General features: G+C 36.4%; 1 protein-coding gene across 1 annotated transcript in view; it reads left to right on the forward strand.

Moving 5' to 3' along the window:
* Positions 1-18,516, forward strand: part of SNTG1 (syntrophin gamma 1) — a 329,768-nt gene that overhangs the window by 170,640 nt on the left and 140,612 nt on the right. Inside the window, exons 2-3 of the mRNA XM_065629093.1 lie at positions 6,995-7,049; positions 18,044-18,178. Coding sequence (XP_065485165.1) covers positions 7,023-7,049; positions 18,044-18,178 — 162 coding nt within the window. The 5' untranslated portion in view covers positions 6,995-7,022. The remainder of the gene's footprint in view (positions 1-6,994; positions 7,050-18,043; positions 18,179-18,516) is intronic.

The following is an 18,516-nucleotide window of genomic DNA, read 5'->3' on the forward strand; positions in this document are numbered from 1 at the left end:
CTCTGGCTTCTTTCCTTCAGCCAGTTCACAGTCCACCTCACTACCCGATCGTCCAGACCACACTTCCTCAGTTTAGCAGCAAGGATTCCATGGGAGACTGTGTCAAATGCTTTACTGAAATCAATATAGACCACAGCCACTGCTCCGCCATCATCTATCCACCTGATTATGTCCTCATAAAAGGCTCTGAGGTTGGTTAAGCATGACTTCCCCTTGGTGAAGCCATGTTGACTGCCCCTAATGACCCTCTTATCCTTGATATGCCTTGAGATGGCACCAAGGATAAGTTGTTCCATCACTTTCCCAGGGATGGAGGTGAGGCTGACTGGTCTATAGATAGCCAGGTTCTCCTTGCCCTTTTTGAAGACTGGGATGACATTTGTTTTCCTCCAGTCCTCAGACACCTCTCCCATTTCCCACGACTTAGCAAAGATGATGGAGAATGACCTAGCTATGACTTTACATCAATCCAGCTTGTTTTGCTCGTGTAAGAAAATCTTAGAAACTTTTATGATCATTTAAATATATATAAATTTAGTTATTACCAGATGATTCTGAAGTTTACTTTCTCTGGACCTCACAGGGCTAAATGTATGTTTTATTATATTAGCTCTGAATAAATGTCCTAAGTTGAGGATAAGACAAATCAAAAACATGTAATGATGACCTTGTCATTAAGTATTATCTTACCTGCTTGTTAACTTGCTAATTTGAATAAGCATGCTCAGTGTTTGAAGAAGCAAAAGCATTCCCGTCTTTAGCTTACTTTAGTATGCAAGCAATTCCCAAGAACCTTGCAAATTAAAGTGTCCTAAGTGTTTACAACCCTTAATTTGTTTCTTTACCTCCTTTAGGAGATTCGTACATTTTCTTTTTTTTTTCCTTTATTTTTATTTTTATTTTTATTTTATTTTTATTTTTATTTTTATTTTTATTTTTATTTTTATTTTTATTTTTATTTTTATTTTTATTTTTATTTTTGTTGTGGGTTTTGTCTTTTGGATTTTTTTACGTAGGTAAAATCAAAAGTTGCAATATGGTGTGGGAAGTCTCACTCCAAACTATTATCATTAGGCATAATGCCAGAGGCATGAAATTATATTTGACTGGGAAACAATTGCCTTGGCAGAGGAATGCCAGTATCTCTTTTATAAGTAAATTCTGTGTCGAGAGATAATGGAAGGAAAAAAACAGACTGCATTGCCAAATAGTCAGAGAAGAACTTCTGTTCATCTTTGATACAATGCTCTGTCATTTAGGCAAAACTGAGAAATGGTCTAAATAATGAAACAGTTCATGTAGCCTCCAGAGCAGTTAAGAATAAGGAGACATTTAGTCCCTGCTTGTGCTCTGACATCTGCACTACCTCGCTTTGAAATTAGGCACATAATTATATTCAGACACAACTAGTGAATAACCAAAAGGTAACACTGGAAAAGCAAGAGATGACACACAAGTTTGTTTGTTTGTTTTTTTTCTAGCAACATTCCAGGCTTTGACCCAAAGCCAAACTTTCCTGTTGCAGTTTACCATAGAGCATTTCACATAAAGACATACACTAGCAGTCCATTGACATTTAAGCTCAACTCGTTAAGTCATTTTGTGAGTGTTTGTTCTTGGGGGGCACTAGATAATTGTTAGTGCAAACAGTCCTGGATAAACAAACAGGAGCCCCAGATATGTTCATTCAGTTAATACTGCCTTGTAGCTCACTGATTCTTGAAAAAGTTTGTGTTTATACAGTGAATCCTTAATTGGGCTTGCTGATTAAAAATGCTTGCAACTAAAATAATAAATTATGGCTCACAGGTAAATATCATTCTTTTTTTAACCAAGGTAAAATGAATTAAACATTAAAAACCTTGTTAGCTACTAATTGCCCGCTTCAATTCTTCTGAAGCACAAGCTTTGCTAAGAGACATTTTGCTAAAAAGCTTTGTCAAGTGATTATTTTTGTCACTGCAAAAGTGTACAGCTCTGGTGAGTTCAAAATTCATTTCAGTCCTTGAACTATCACATAGATTAAAATACATGCAGTTTAGAGGCCTCTAGCTTTACGAGCATCTTTCGACTTAAATTTGTTTATTAAAGCTGTAATTCTGTGCAAGAGATATATAGATTCCCCTTCATTTATTAAACTCTATGAGGGAAGTATGAGGCTGTGTTTGGATCTGAGGACCATTTTCTCCCAACTCATTGAGAAATTTTTCACTAGGTGACTCAAATATGTTACTGTCATAAATTATTAAAAGTCACCATGTCAACTGAACATAAGTAATTCAGTGTTCAAATGAAATATAATTCAAGTGTGCTGGGAAACAGTAACTGAATAGGGTTTTATTAATCTGTGGTTACAAAACTACTCCTTTGATTTACTGTGCTGTTTCCATGCTTCTGACCATTCTTCCAGTACAAAACACCTTGTGGCAATCTGGATGAAATGAAGGCTTCATAGAATTAGCATTTAAAGTAATGCCTTTTTTTTCCAAAAAATATTTTTCCTTCCCTTAGCGCATAAAGAACCAGCTATGCTACATATAATTTCTAAGCCTTCTTTCCCTGTTTACAATAGAGGTTTTGTTTGTTTGTTTGTTTGTTCTTTGTTGTTGCTGGTTTTGGTTTTTAATTATTACTTTAAAGAAAGCCCATGCAGGGTTACAAATGTGTATATTTCATTTCCTAGCACACACAAAAATGACAGATATGAGTTCCTTCAGACATCTCTAAAACATAGAGCACAAAAGAAGTTGGTAAGAATGGTGGCAGGAATAGGACTTGAAAGGACAAACATGAAGTTTAGTAGTGAACTACTATCACAATTAGTTGCAGATCTGATATTTGTGCCCCTGAAACATGGCGTTAGTCTGTTTCCCAGTCAGCAGTTCGGACGGTTCTCAGAATTTCTTGTGACTTATCTCCAGCAAGTAAGAAGTACACAAACTGCAATAATATCCTGTGCTAAATTAAATTGCGTTTGGTAATACATCATTTCCCTATGAACTTGTTATATGTGCATACAATAATTCTTCCTTTGCACCAATAACCTTGAGAATTGTTTCCTACTATTGCTTCAATAGTATTTTGTTTGGCTTGTGGTATTCCCAACACTTTACAAAGTGTCTCTTACTTCTGTTCCTTCCACATGAAATTTTCTTTTTGTTTGTTATCTTTTTTTATTAAGTATTCAGTCATAGAAGTACTTTGCGAAGTTACATCTATTATACCACTAGAATATGACCTGATTTATTATAAGAAGATCAGAGCATAGCTCAAGTGCTCAGTGTATTAACCTAAATGAGTCTTTGTCTCTGAAGGCTGCCATAAACTTCAACTTTACTGGTGTGTTTTAGCCATTGATTTCCCTTTAGAACACAAAATGCCATAATAATACTGCTCGGTAAATGTTTCTTCGGTATTTAATAATTGCTCCTTCCGTCAAAGGGGTGTCAAATTCTGTTGCCAACTCTCTGTTGTGTTACTTCCTTTACATCTGTCAGCAGAGATGAGCTAAATAAGTTTGGTAACTCAGTTTTGGAAGAAGTGCAGATTGCAAATCAAGTTGAAAGGAAGGAAAGTATCTTTTCAAAGCCTGCTTATTTTCATATCTTTGATTACAGTTGCTCCCAACCCTTTCAGAGGAAGCCTCACTGCTATTGGAGCCTTTCTTTCTCTTTGAGTAATGCACGCTGCTCATGCTTCCACCTGTGCTTCCACACTCTACTGTGTCCTAATACTGTTGCTATGTCCTCTGCACCTCATCCCTTCAAAGCCACAGCAGATCTTTTCTTACCTCCTGGAGCACTATTTGTCCCAGAGCAACCTAAGGCTGGGGAGGGACACACAAAAAAAAAAAAGAAATATTGAGGCTGAAAGGGGCTGTGGGCTGGGAACCAGTGGGCTGTCCAGGTGAGACTGAAGGAAGCTCCTAGGAGAGCTGGAAAGGTGCTCAGATGAAAGTGGCTGTGATTTGGAGATAAGGGGATTGCAGAGGTTAGCCAGAGGCAGATCAGGGATACCTGTCAACAGTGGGTTTCACAGTTTATCATTTTACAAATGTTTTATTTTTAAAATTACATGGGTTTATATTTTCTGCCTTTTTTCATGTATTACCAGAGGACACAATTACTAATCATTGGAGTATTTTACCAGCATAATATCATAAAATTTCTGCATGATGCATGATATGTGTTCCTGTAATTTAATCATCCACAGTGTTTATTTGGGGTGTCAATGCTGAACTGATTTATGAAGTAATGCACTTTATAATCAAACCTATTTGTTGTTTCTTAAATAGTAGTGTTATAAAGTTGCCAATTGTCAGAAAAATAACATTGATAATGGGCTTAAATTCTCTGTGTGCAGCTGCAGATGAGAATCAGTAGGAAACAGAGTGATACAGAAGCAGTGGCAGTTATATTGCAAATACTAGTAACTGTGTTGTTGGATGCCTGAGAAACAGGTACGCTCACTCCAATGAGTATGATTTTTATTGAGAATGATATAGTTCAGTTTTACATTTTAGGCAATATTTTAATGGTAAAAACTCTTGCTATGGATCATGAAAACTTGCCTCTAACCACCTTTCCCTGAGGAAACTGTGTAACCTTTCTGTGGGAAGCAGAGAAACTGTTTCAGTAGGAGATGCACGTCAGGAGAGAATTTGTTGTATATTTTATTTTACTTATTTGTAATTTAGCATGTAGGAGAAAAAAGGAAGAATTACAAAGGTGATTGGCAGGTAAATCCATCAGGTAGTGGAAGCCAATATTTATAGTTTGAGGACTGTCTCTCTGAGGGCCAAGGTCTCTGTTTGCCATGAGAGAGAACTATGGCTCCTGCCTTTCAGAAATAACATCACTTGGCATATTAGGCATGGTAGAGTTAATGGCAGTGATGTTTAACATGTTGGAGATTTTTTGAAAAAGTCTTTAAAAAAAAGATTTTAAGAAGGGATTTAAAGGGTTTTTCAATAAAGAAGCTGGTATTCATGTGAAGCTTCATACTTCTGAGATTTCTAAATTATTATCTAAGTAAAAGTTACTTTAGGTCATGAGCTGTACATACAATAGGCTATGATGTTGGGAAGCCTAGTTGTTCTTGACTTTTCTTCTATGTGGTAGTACATATATTTCTGAAATAAGTAATACATAAAAACAAGAAAAAGAGGAAATGGAGTAATACTAAGTTATGGAAATTATGTGGATTAGATAGGATCTAGGTCAAAGTGTAACTAAAAAGTAACCAAAGAGAAATTATCATTGACTGTGGAAAGTTGCCCAAACCCAAACTTTTCACAACTTTTATTAATAAGGCAGAACATCAGTGAAAACACTTTTGACTGCAGTAGGAATTGCTAACCTGACAGAATCAAAGCCCAAGAAAGAAGACAACTATGCAGTACTTCAGTTTGTATTTTACAGATACCTAAGTGTATAGTTCCAGAAGGCTAAAAAGTCCTCAGAATACTTTGCTAAGGGATGTAAAGTGTCTTTCCTACTTCAGCTTACTCAGCACCTCAAAAGGAAGTTCATAAAAATTACAAGGAAACATACTTCATTGCACACTGACTGTCTCACCAGGAAGAAAAGTCTTCAGGATTGTAATAGTGACCTCGTTTTTTATGAGCACTTTGAGAGTAGAATTGCAGACATAGTTCTTTATTGGATCTTGGTGCACTTGTAAAGCTGGTAAGGAAGGAATGATGATGGATCCTTTTTAAATACATCTAATGTAAACTAGCCAATCTAGACTAGCTCTGCTAGAAATTAGTCTGGAGCACAGGCTGTGAACCAGACAGAGTTCACTAAATACAGAACATTAAACTTATATGTGTGCGTGTGCTTGTGTTTAATAAAACTGCATCCAGGGCAGCAAAACAAATTAAGAGACTTAATTAAGAGATTAAGAGGCTTTTTTATTATTATTAGGACTTACATTCTTGTACTATGTGAGGTATAGTTTTTAAATTTTATTTTAAATTTAGGGGCAAATTTTGTGTTGGAGCTTTAAATACTATATTTGTACAAATAATTGTAAGTGCATAATTAATACAGAATAGCAATAAAATGCTTGATGGAGAGGGTTTTGTCAAAGGTTTCATTTCTCCAGCCATCGAATGAAATGTCTGTTTTGTCCAGGAAGTGTTTCCTGGAAATGTTATTGGCTGATGCATGAGTATTTCTATTGCAGAACCAGCAGCAGGACACTGTTATTATCCTCTGACAACAGCCTGTTCCAGTGGCTTTATCTTATAAATAAATGAATGCGTAAGTGTGCATTGGGATGCATACACTTTAGGTAAAGGCCAGGAAAAGTAATAATCACAGGATTTGGTGTGACATTTTGCCAGCACTCACGCATATTCCTGACTTTTCTAACATTTGGTTTTTTAAACTCCTAAATATTTCTACAAGGTAGGCACACTGTTAATCACACTGGCTTCCTTGGAAAGGTTATGCATGTCAATAAAATGTGAGACAAAAGGTATTGACACGTAATGTTTTTTTTTTTTTTAATTAGGGGAGAAAAGAAAAAAAAAAAAAAAGAAAAAAAACCCAACAGTCTTTTAGAAAAAAGAAGATATTCTGAAGAGCAACACTTAATTGTCTCCATCCTCAAGTGTTACTTTCCAATATACTCTTACTTTTGAAAAACAAAACCAAATCAAAACAAAACACCACCCCCCAAAAAAGCAACTCACATTTGCAATAAGAAAAGTAAGTTTGAATGCCCTGTAGAAGGGAGGTAGTTGTGGGAATGTAAGCATTCCTTTGATTATATTCAGTGAAATCAGGTTGTGTACTTTTTAAGAACCAGGAGCAACTTCTAACACTTTACACTTTCTAATCCTTTGCAACTTTGATCATTTCTCCTTTTAAGCCATGAGTATAACTGGACCTAACAAAGAGAAGAGCAATTGCTCGCTTCAGTACAGATAACTTTTATGTTTCGCAATACCTTTTCCATGCTAATGAAATCTTTCTCTCCATTTCAGACAAATATCACTTGCTGTGTTATAGCACATGGATTTCAGGACCACCTGTGAAGAGGTAGGATCAGATATTTTTCTTTTCAAACAATAGTTAAATCTAAAAACTTTTAATCCTTTTTATATGCAAAATCCTCTTTTTACCCTTTTTTTGGTAAATCAGAGGAATTTTATAATCAGATATAAGTTACTCAGCTGATCACTTTATGGTGGCAGACAGACCATAGTAGAAGATGAAAGAATCTGCCCAGGTCTATTCATCATTAGCCCTCACCTCTGTCCATTCCAATTTACCTCATTAGACACAATGTAGGTGCAGGTAGCTACATTTTGTGTGAGCTTTGCCTTCAGTGGAGTGTTTATCTCTGAAAGCCTGTACGTGAAGAAATACATCAATGGAGCCAGAAATCTGTATAGCATTGTTCAGCAAAATCAAGGGCCATATATAGAAGTATAGGAAAAAGGTGGGTGAGGAGAGAGGGGAAGTTGTGAAGATGACAAAATTAAAAGCAATTCCATTCTGATACGATGAGGAAATAAAGCTATTTTCACTTAAAATATAGTTTCATAATGTCAATGCTAAGCACTTCAGTCCCCCTCCACTAGAGATGGAGGAAGTGCTTTGCTTTCTGTGCTTATACTAACTTTGCCTTAAAGAAAGTAAATGAGATCTATTTGTAGATGTTAAAAAGGCCATCTTATTTACTCAGTGATTGTCTATAAACAAAGTGTTTTAATGCATTTTCACAACTTTAGCAATTGAGACACAGTGAAAACTATTTGCACCAAATTACATAATGATGTTAATGCATTATTATATTAAAAAAATGTGATACAACTATACGCTGAGAATCACAAACGATGTTTAGGAAGCTATGACTGGGAACAAGAAAACTGGCCATATCTTTAAATGTGATCAAGATCCCATGAAAAAATAGAAGGAGAGGGGTGGGAACAGCAGTAGAACCAAGAACTGACTGCAGCTAAAACCAATTTTGATCTGAGAATCAATTGATATAAATTATAGGGCAAGAGAAAATAAGCAGGCTAAAGAACATGAAATCATCACTGAAAGGAGCGGTAGGGTCAAAAGCTAATATTAAAGTGAAGCTTTCTTTTGGGAAAGGATACTGCCATGGTTGTCCAGTATGCTGTGTAACAGACTTTAATACCTCAGAAGATCCATCCCCAGTCTAAGTTATATAATACAGTATATTTCAGGTTATTTACTGGGAAAAAAGCATTCTTGTTAGTTTTGAGATTTGGGTTTTGCTTTTGTTTCTTTTTTAAATATCTTTTTGAATGCACTTATTGAGCAAAAGAGTCAGATACATATTCTTTTCATAGTAATTTTATGTCATTATTTAAACTGTATGCTAGTATAGATTATTTAATGGCAATTAACTGTGCCCAGCAGCAGTAACGACAAGATCAGCCACAGAAGGATGACCAGGCATATGAGTCCTATCTTAGCCCTTGCAGTGCAAGTACATTGACAGACCCATTTCATTCTCTATGTAGCTTCAAATGGGGGCATTGATTTCAAATTTAGCTCTTTAAAAATCAGCTACTTTGTTGGAACTTCCATGACAGACAAGGGAAGGAGAGGATGACTCCTCCTCATCCCAAAACAGCTCCATAATCGGGAGACCCTAAAGAAGATCCTTTAGCTTTTAGACTAATAAAATTAAATAAGGTGGATTCAACTCCAGTTTTTCTGCTTTGTGTAAAATGAGCTTTGTGCTACAGAATCAGTGCCATCACTTCTGAGAGATTCTGAAAATCTTGGTCTACAACTTTCCTCCCAAGCTAATCAAAGTTAATAAAATATAGGATCTCAGCCTACTTTCATCAAATGTCTATGTCTAAATAAATAATCAGTAGCCTTGTGCTTAGACATAGTGTAAATTTAACTAAAACTTCAGCACTGTCATTGTAAGGCATCATCTACATTTTTTTGTTTGAGGGAAAATAGACTGAGCTGGATCTGAAAGCCCAAGAGAGAGGAGGCTGCTGCAGCTCTGTGCTCCCAGGTCAAACTGGTAGAGAGTGTGAAGATGTATCCCCAACAGGCATATGCATGTCACATAGATACACTACATGTATCCATATATATGTATATATTTATGTACATGACAAGCCATGCAGGTCACATACAGACACACAGAGCACTTGCACAAACACAGACAGCACCAACAGCTTGATTCTGCTCACTTCTCTGGATGAGCAGGATGGAGTTCCACTTGTGAGAATGTATATGTGCATGTATGTACAGCATGGATGCCTCCAGCAGCTGGGCTCACACACTCAGTCTGCCCAGCAGCCCTCCCGAATCCCAGTCTTCCCAGCTGCTGGCAGCTGGGCATATAAGCTCTCGAGGTGTTAGCCCTTCTCCAGCTGCTTGTACAGACCATCACACACTCACACATACTGCCTCCCCAACTGAATCTCTCACCCAGGAAAAGAGTTATAAAGGAATTTAATAACAGGATAGCACAGACTGCACTGATCAAGCATAGGGCATGGCCAGACAAGCATACTGACCAGAAAACTATTTACATGTGACCAACACCTTATTTTCCTTCTATTTTCCCCTACTTGTTCCTCACCAAATCACTGAAACCTCTCCCTTTCCTCACCTTTGGTTCCTCCCATAAACATTCCCTGAGTCCTGTGCAATCCAAAACTGCATCCCATAATGTGTCCCACACCCCCAGGCAGTGACCCCCACTCAGTCGACAAAATGCTCTGGCATTGTCTTACCATGACGGGTTTCACACATGGACACTGGAGCTGAGGCTGTCCAGGGACAGACCTGTCAGGAACCAGACGGGGTGTCCCTTCTTCTGAGTCCTTAATTCAGTTTTCTGCCTGCCATTGTGCTTGTTTGCTCCTCTGGGCTTGTTGTGATGGGCCTTCAGTAGGCTGATGTCCCTTTTGCTGCAACTGGACAAGGTGTTATTTGAACTTCCCCCATCTGCCATAGTTTGTCTCTACTCCTTTGTGCATGTGCAGACAAGATTTTATCACATAACCTAACAGTTGTGGTTTTTATCTACTTCTTGGTTTCCAGAACAGTTCATTTTTTCTTCTTCACTGATGTGGATATTGCCTTTTGAATTCTGCCAGCCAAGTATTAACTAATTACTTAATATGATTGTTCACTTGAGTTTTGTATGAGGTGTAATCATCCATTCTGTCAGGTATTTCAATTCCCAATATATACCTTTCTGCTATTCCTTTTAATGCAGTTTTCTTAATACCTCAAAGTTTTCCAGACTGGTCACCAAACCCTCATCTAGTACTTGAGCTTCCTATGAAAGTGAAAATAGTGATTAAAGAAAATAGCATTGTGGCACTACCTCCTTAATTAACTTGTGGTTCTATTCAGTTTAGCCACTTCAAGCCACAGAAGTTTTGGTATTTTTTTTTTATTTCAACTATTGAGATAAAACATAAAGTAGCTGTAGACATTCCACATACTTTTGTTTAATCAGTTTTCTAGTCAATACTTTTACAACTTTTATCCTTTCCCCTCCATTCCCTGTTGTATCAATTTCTCCATAGTACTGTGTATCTGGGAAATATAATCTCAAGTCTTCTATGCCAAAATAGTAACTTGGCAGTTTTTGAGAATGGCAATAAAAGCTTTCATGAGGCATCTCATCTATTTGGTCTTCTTCATCTTCCCCTCTTTGTTTTCTTTCTTCTGAATATCTTATCATCCTTCTTTCCCATCTTCCAATGCTGTAACCACCACTGTAGAAGAACTGAGATTGCCCTCCCAAAATGATGAGTGGGGTTCAGACTCTCCTTGGTACTTCCATCCCCATCCTTGCAAATGGCAGTAAATGGCTTGAACTGAGTTTCAATTAACAGAATACCAAAACATTCCATGTAGATGCATTGAGGCTAAAACACAGTTTTCATAGTGTCCATGACATATTATTTTTTTAATTATTTTTCTTAAACTACTGTTTTATTCTAAATAACTTCTGCTCTACTGCATTGGATGTCTCTGAGGGAACCCTAGCTTTTTCATAGTAATGTTGCTTTCATGCATCCCTTATTTTTTCTAGTGTCTACTAGTGGGATTTGGTTTGAGATTTGGACTCTGAAATGGTCTTGTCTACTTGTAGGTACCTCTGCACATGCACTTGGTGCTTAACTTTCTACTGCAGATCTGAATATTACAGTCAGTGGAGCCCACTGAGTAATTCAGTTCCCCCAAAACCTGCTGATAAACTGAATTGCTTTCTACACTTCGTTGCCTATAATGAGTAATTCTCCATTGACTATAATGAAAGATTAGACACTGATATGTAGACAGATACATTTTGGTGTCAATCTCAGGATGACTCGTATGATTTTGATGATTATTTTCTCCCCTAAACAACTTATCTGTAGACTGTGATGCCTTTCAAGGCTTCTTAAAGTGCTTTTATTCTGTAAGAAAATACTTTCTGTGCTAAACAATTCAAATGGCACTACAAAAAGATGAGGTCTCACACACATTTTTTTTCTAAGGGAAACTACCTGATATCTCATGACGGGAAAATTACAGTTATTTTTTTCTTGAGACTTCTCCGCTTGCTAGTTGTGGGAAATTTTCCATCGTTTCATAGTTAATTATTCTGACTTCCATCCTCTTTCCCCTCACTGATCAACGAATGTATACGTCGTACTGGTTCCTGTACTTATTCAACAATTTCCAGGCCTTAAGACTATCCAGCTCCTCTTTTAGCCTTTATCCTGAGCTTTCTGAACTTTACAAGAGTGTAAATCATAGTTGATGGGTTCTTTAAATGCTCTCCTATACTCACTTGACCTTATTCTATGTTCTGAAAACTGTCTCTTGGAAGATAACCTCAGTCTCTGACATAATACATTAAAATACTCTTTAAATATAATAAATAATAAATAATATAATAATAATAAATAAATAATAAAATAAAATAAATAATATAATAAATAATAATAAATAAAATACTCATTAAAATACATACTCTGCATTAAGAGTACCCTTCTGATGTAACTGAAGACTTGGGATGATTATAATGCATTAGAACATTTCCCCTTAGATACTCTTTTTTTTTTTAAGATATTTTCCATGTACATTGTTAAAAAGCTACATGTGCAGCTTTCTAATTTTTCTGACTTTCTAACTTTTGAAATATTTTTTTTTCTAATATAAGTTGAAACTTATTTAAATTAGTAAATATCCCATTCATTTTCTACTTGGAATCTACTAATCTGTTTTCACAGTACTGTCCGTTGTTTCTTTGAAGGATTAGTTTGAACTGGCAAACTTTTTGTTTGTCTTCTGCTTTATGAGTCCTATGAATATTCTTGTAGACTTTGGAAACTTCATAATTTGATAAATTCTGTTGTTCACAGGTGTATTGACCTCTGTTTCAACATTTGGCTTGAGGGTTGTTTTTCTTTGCCTGCCACACACTGTGTATTACATTTTAAGCAATATTTTGACTTTCTCATGACTTTCTTTCATAAATCTTGTTATATACTATTTTTGACTATTTCTAGTCAACTTTATGCCATTTTCTGATTTACAAATTTCAGCCTAAGCTGCCAATTTCCTTTGTTTATAAATCCTATCAAATGACAATGCTGGGACTTCTAATATCTTTTTTTTTTCCTTTTCATAAATCCAGCTTCAACTCATAATTTAATCCCAAAATCAAAAGATGGAAAATGACTCGTAATTTACAATACCTGTGAGAATGTCATGCAATAAGTGAATTAAATGTATGAACATGCATGTTGTCACAATAGGCTTCAGTTTTATGTTATCTCAACTATAATGAAGCAATCTCGTCCCAGTAAACTCACTGGCAATTCAGACATCAAAACTTGTTTGCGTCAGAAAGTAAAAGTTTTTTGCTCTAAAAAAGTAAGAATCTCATGTATGTATTTTTCCTTATATATTTGTATAAATATATTTGCATTTTCCAAATGTCTAATATACATATTAAATTAATCAGACTGTATGAAACAAGGAAATTCTCTGTAAGATTTTATCTCTCAGACCTGGAAAATCAAATAAAAGGAAAATTAAGTCCAAATTCAACATTTTCCTGCATTCTTTTCAGATTGGAGTGTAAAATTCACATGCAGGTTTGGAAAATATTGGTACCTGAGAGAACAGTCTCCGAATAACATCTGTGTTTATCTGGGCTGAATTCCAATTTTTGACAATATACGTGCTTTTTACTTAGACTAGCAACACCCCCACAGAATGAGTAGCTGGACCATCTGAGAAATATACTGTATGTGGTTCTGACACATATTCCTACCTCTTGTATTCATTGCCATTACTGACTTACACCTTTGATTCGATTTCCTTTTTTATTATTATGCTTGTGATTGTAAAGCAGTGACAAGCATACCTTCAAATACTCAAGAGGTCAGTTTGAGTTCAAATAAGCATCCAGAAGTGTAGGTATTTATCTGAAGTGAACTACCTACATGTTAAGGCAGTTTCTGTAACCCATTCTCCTTACTAGGATTGGATTGTTGATGCTAAAATTAAATTTCAGGCCTTAAAGCTAAATTGCAGAGGTTTAATTTATTTAGGACATACCAGCCAAAGCAGAAAGTAAAAATCCAGGCCTCCTTGCATGGAAAATATGTTGCAAGACGTTTTTTTTTTTCATCCTTTCTTCCACTGGTTCATGGACTAAGCTCTTCTGGGTTATCTGTTGAAATCTTCCTACTGTTTTGAAACTAGAAGAAGTAAAGCTATCCACAATGTTTTATTACCATAAGGCAAAAGTAATAGATAAAATAGCATAAACAAAAAGATATAGTCTTCTCTTGAAACCTAATGGAGTATATTTAAAATTGCCTGAAATACTGCGTAAGTCTTAAAAACATAGAAAACACACAAAACATAGAAAAAGTTTTTGAATTTTTCTTTCTTATCATAAATGACATGGAAAACAAAAGTTAGGGAAAATGAAAAAAAAATTCTTCAGCAGGAAACTGACTTTGAAATCAATAAGTAACTTTAAAGATGTTTCTCATACAGTATTTATTTTGGTATATATTTGGTATAGACTTCGCTCCTAGCTTAAATGCATAAACTGTAATTTTCAGGTGTATTTCCTCTGAAATGAATTATTTAATATTTGTGAAGGCCATATATAAGGCTACATGTGTTGCACCAAGCTGTTAATGGTATGCAAGCCTTTTAAAATTTCTTTTAGTAAAGATATTAGGGCCACATCCTATACACAGCCAATATGAACAATTTGTTTGTAAGTTAGGGTATAATGGAAAAAGATTTTTAAATGGCCTTTTTTCACTGGCTTGTTGATAATAATGATCTGAGTGTGACCATATTCTTTGTAGAAGCAGTCTGCCTCAAGGGCTTTGCCAGCCTATACTGTCCTCTGACAGTCAAGTTCAACACACTCTGGTGTGGCAAAGCAGACAGGAACCAGTTTTCAGCCCCTCATAGTTATATTAGGTCAGGAACAGTAAGCAGTTTCTAAACTCCTGCCAAGGATGTCAAGTTCTTGCCACATCAGTGTTCTTGCCTAACTCAGCTAATAAGGGTGTAGAATGAGATGACACAGTCAGTAAAGTGCAGGTGCAGGTGCAATACTCACTGTATCTCACTCGGGTACCACTGCCTTCATCACTGGTTTAGCTTGGAGTCCCTGACTCCTCTCCCATGTGGAGATTCGTTCTTTCACCACTGTATATTGCTTCCATATCCATTCGGTATCCTACCTCATCTGCTTCATAATCATATGCAACTTCACTCAGTTTTCTTGCCCTCTTTACAACACGTGCCAAACTCTACAAATAGGATGCAGAAAGTGCTGTGGTATGAATGTAAGCAGGATAATGATCCTAGTGATTTCATCTCAAGCGTACAGTCAAGGTGTATTGGCTTAACAAACTGTTATCAGCTGAACTATGCTTCTCTAGTCTTGTTTGCTGTAAGGTGAGGCAGTTTATCATATGTTTGAGCACAAGAGGATGTCTTGCATGACCTCACACTGACAGTTACAGGAGCTCGGCTGACATGCCGAATGCTGTTTTATTGCTATAAGTCAGGGATAGGACAGAACTCCCTGCCAATGAAATGTAGAAGGCTTGAAGGGAAAATTTTAGCACACCCTCTCATGGAATCTTCTGAAAATTAGCAATAGGAACAAAAGCTAACATCAGCCACAACCCCACACCCCTGCATCTCTTCCACGTATACATGTGCATACCATCTAAGCTCTTCAAATATAAGAGATGGCAGGGGTATAGGCTGGAAAGATTATCTCCCTCCAACCAGAATAATTTTACTGGGGCCACATATATGAAAAATGTTGATGTGCACAGTAATTTACATGGAAGCATATATACAGGACATCTTCCCTAAGTTCCACCTCTGGATAGGGATGCAGGAACTCATATCTTTATTTGATTCGGTTTACTGGATGCCTTGAAGGGGAGGGGGTAAGATGGGGGAGAAGAAGAAATGTTAGTAGACAAAAATGAAACATAATGAAAAAAAATAATTCCGGTCTTTGTTCTCAAGCACTTCTCTTGAGCTTACCTAATGAAACCAAACTATATTGTTACCATCATCTTCTAGGATCATCTCCTTTATGTGATTGTTAATGCTACTGTCAGGTAGGAGAGGGAAGGAGGTAGTATAACTGAAGGTTTAATTTTTAAGTGTATCATAAACCAGCTTTCAAAAGCCCAACAACAGTAAAGAGGTTCATTACATTTTAGAGTGTCTGATGTAAATAAGTTCCCTGAATGTGTGTGATCAGTCTTTCCGAGGGCCAAAATGTTTCGTTGTTCCCAAGTTTGGTTTCCTTGTTCAGACTAAATAAGCTCCACCCACATGCATTTAGAGATGGACTTGAATTTTAATTTTGCTCTCATGGCTCATTTTTTTTCTGCTATGGTTATGTGCTTCTAATTCCCACAAAGAAGCTGTTCAGCTTTTGCAGAAAGACTCTTGGAAGATTCTAGAGGGTTATTGAACAAATCTGAAATACACAGTCAAGTATGGCAAAGTTGCTATAATCATTGTATCAGAGGCAGAATTTATTCCATTGCCAGTTATCCAAGGAGGAAGAAAGGCACATCTGCAAACTTTTCTGTAGGAGAAAGGCATTTTATGAGTGGTAGATGTTTGGAAACCAGCCCCTTTTACTTGGCCATAGTTATTTATAGCCCATTCTGTTCAACTTCTGGTGTCATTTACTGCTTATTTCACAACTCCATGGAAAGAGCAGTCATCTTAGGCTGTAAAGCAGAAGTTATATGGAGAAGGACCATGGTAATTTAAATATTTTACTTTCGCTGTATTTTAATGTCATAACATTTCATGTATGATATAAGAGGGAATTTTTCAGGGATATTGAAAACCTTTTGCTGATCAATTAATTTGCCTGCCCATGTCCATATTAGAACAAGGCTGCGTGATGTCTTCTGACCAGAGCTTCCACTGACCTCAGCATGAGTTCAGTGCATGGAACTGTTCATTTTTTCTTCATCTTACTTAGTTTAAAAAGAATAAAAATCTCAGAACCCCTTTCAAAGTTATGGCTGAGTTACATAGATTTGCTACTGGTGTCTAAGGGAAAACAACTTTCTAAGTTTGAGTGCTGGGCATGGAGCAGAAGTGACAGAACAGTTTGTTGGTGGAGAACATTATATAGAGCTATTTAAAGGTTGTCCTCGACCTTTCCACCTCTTTTAAAGCCTCTTGAGAGCAATCTAAACTTTTCTTCTGCCAGTTGCCTACTGTCAGTTCCATTTTTGTGTTTGTTCTCTCCATGCTATGGATGTAAGGGATCAGATCACATTATGGGGAGATCTTCCAAATCTTTTGAACTCTTGTTGAGGAAAGAGCCCTCAGATTCAGCCAGGTCAACCTTCGCAGTTAAAGTTCACAGCAAGAATTTTGTTTCCTTGATCTCCTCTCAAGCAAACTTTTTACAGATAGTGAATTGAAATCTGACCTGAATGGAAACAACGGAAATATTATTGACACCACTGAGTCCAAGATTTTAAATATTTTTTATATCTGAATTTTCTTCAGAGGTACATATGTGGATACATATATATCTATATCTATGCAAATAGGTTTAGGTATCTAATACTAGTAAATTACATGTTGTAAGGCTAAATTTTTAGATTGATTGTAGACAAATTTCTCATACCAAAACTGCTGTACCAACATGACTTTTGTCCATTTATGAAGTGTTATAAAGAGTGCTACTTTCAACACAGCCTTCAGGGAAAAATTGTTAAATACTGCAAGTGCTTATACGTGTAGACTTTTTGACTGCTCAAGGCTCTTAAGTATAATGCCCCCCAAAAATAGAACAAATAGTTACTGCCACAAAGACACCGTTAAATTGTTGGAAATACACTTATTGTATATTGAAGACTCCTACAGATTTCCTGATGTCTAACCATAAAAGAAAAATATGGAAGTGGAGCAAGAAGTAAGTTGCTACAGGGAGTTGCATTCTTTGATCTCTGTTTCTTTTACTCTAAACTTCAGCATCTTCATTTGAAAAGGAGCATAAAAGCATAAGTCAGTGTTGTGTCCACAGATCAGGAAAAGCCAACAATGGGTTCATGTAGGCTGTCAGTGCTTACACCTGGCTAGTCTGGAGGTGTTATTATATGTATTTCTGTGTCAAAATTGGGGTGAAACATCAGCTTTTATTTCATGTCCAAGCGAGGTGTCATCTTTTAATACAAAGATGGAAACTAAGAGCACAGCTGCTCTGAAGCAAATTGAAAGGAGTTTCACAGATTTATCACAGGCAGAATAGTGCCTTATTACTGCAAAAGCTGTCTTTGCTAGTTGCTACTGTAACCATCATTCTCTTGCAGTCTGAGAACACTAAATAAATACATTGATCACTGGTAATAGTTTTGGATATTTGTTGACGTATTTATGGTAGTTGTACCTATCTCTCAGCTATTCTGTTTCAAAATACCACTTCCAGCAAGGCAAAGTGCTAACTGAGAAAACTTTTTTCTTTATTCCTTCCTTTGAAGACAAAGACAGGGATTTGTTTGCTGCAGGATGGTAACCAGGAGCCTTTCAAAGTGCGACTGCACTTAGCCAAAGACATTTTGACGATCCAGGAGCAGGATGTGATCTGTGTGTCTGGTGAGCCTTTCTATTCTGGTGTAAGTAGTTTTTATTTTTTCTTTAAGATGTACTTTATACAAAGCAAAAACACTCTCTGTGTGTGCATGTGCACACACAAATATGTGTGCATTTACTCCCACAGTTTGATCTTTTATTTTATACTGTTTACACTACATGTATTTTAATATATCAGCTTTTGAGAGTAAATCTTAGCAATACTCATCTAAGAAGCAATAAGATAATGAATAAGTTATATGCATGACTACAGTATTGTTTCTCTGCACTCACCCTGGAATATTGGAGCCACAGAATGCAATAGGAATGACACAAGCAGTGGTTTTTGTGGTGAATACAGATACCTCAATGTTCTTACATA

The sequence above is a fragment of the Caloenas nicobarica genome, chromosome 2, assembly GCF_036013445.1.
Source record: "Caloenas nicobarica isolate bCalNic1 chromosome 2, bCalNic1.hap1, whole genome shotgun sequence".
Classification (NCBI taxonomy): domain Eukaryota; kingdom Metazoa; phylum Chordata; class Aves; order Columbiformes; family Columbidae; genus Caloenas; species Caloenas nicobarica.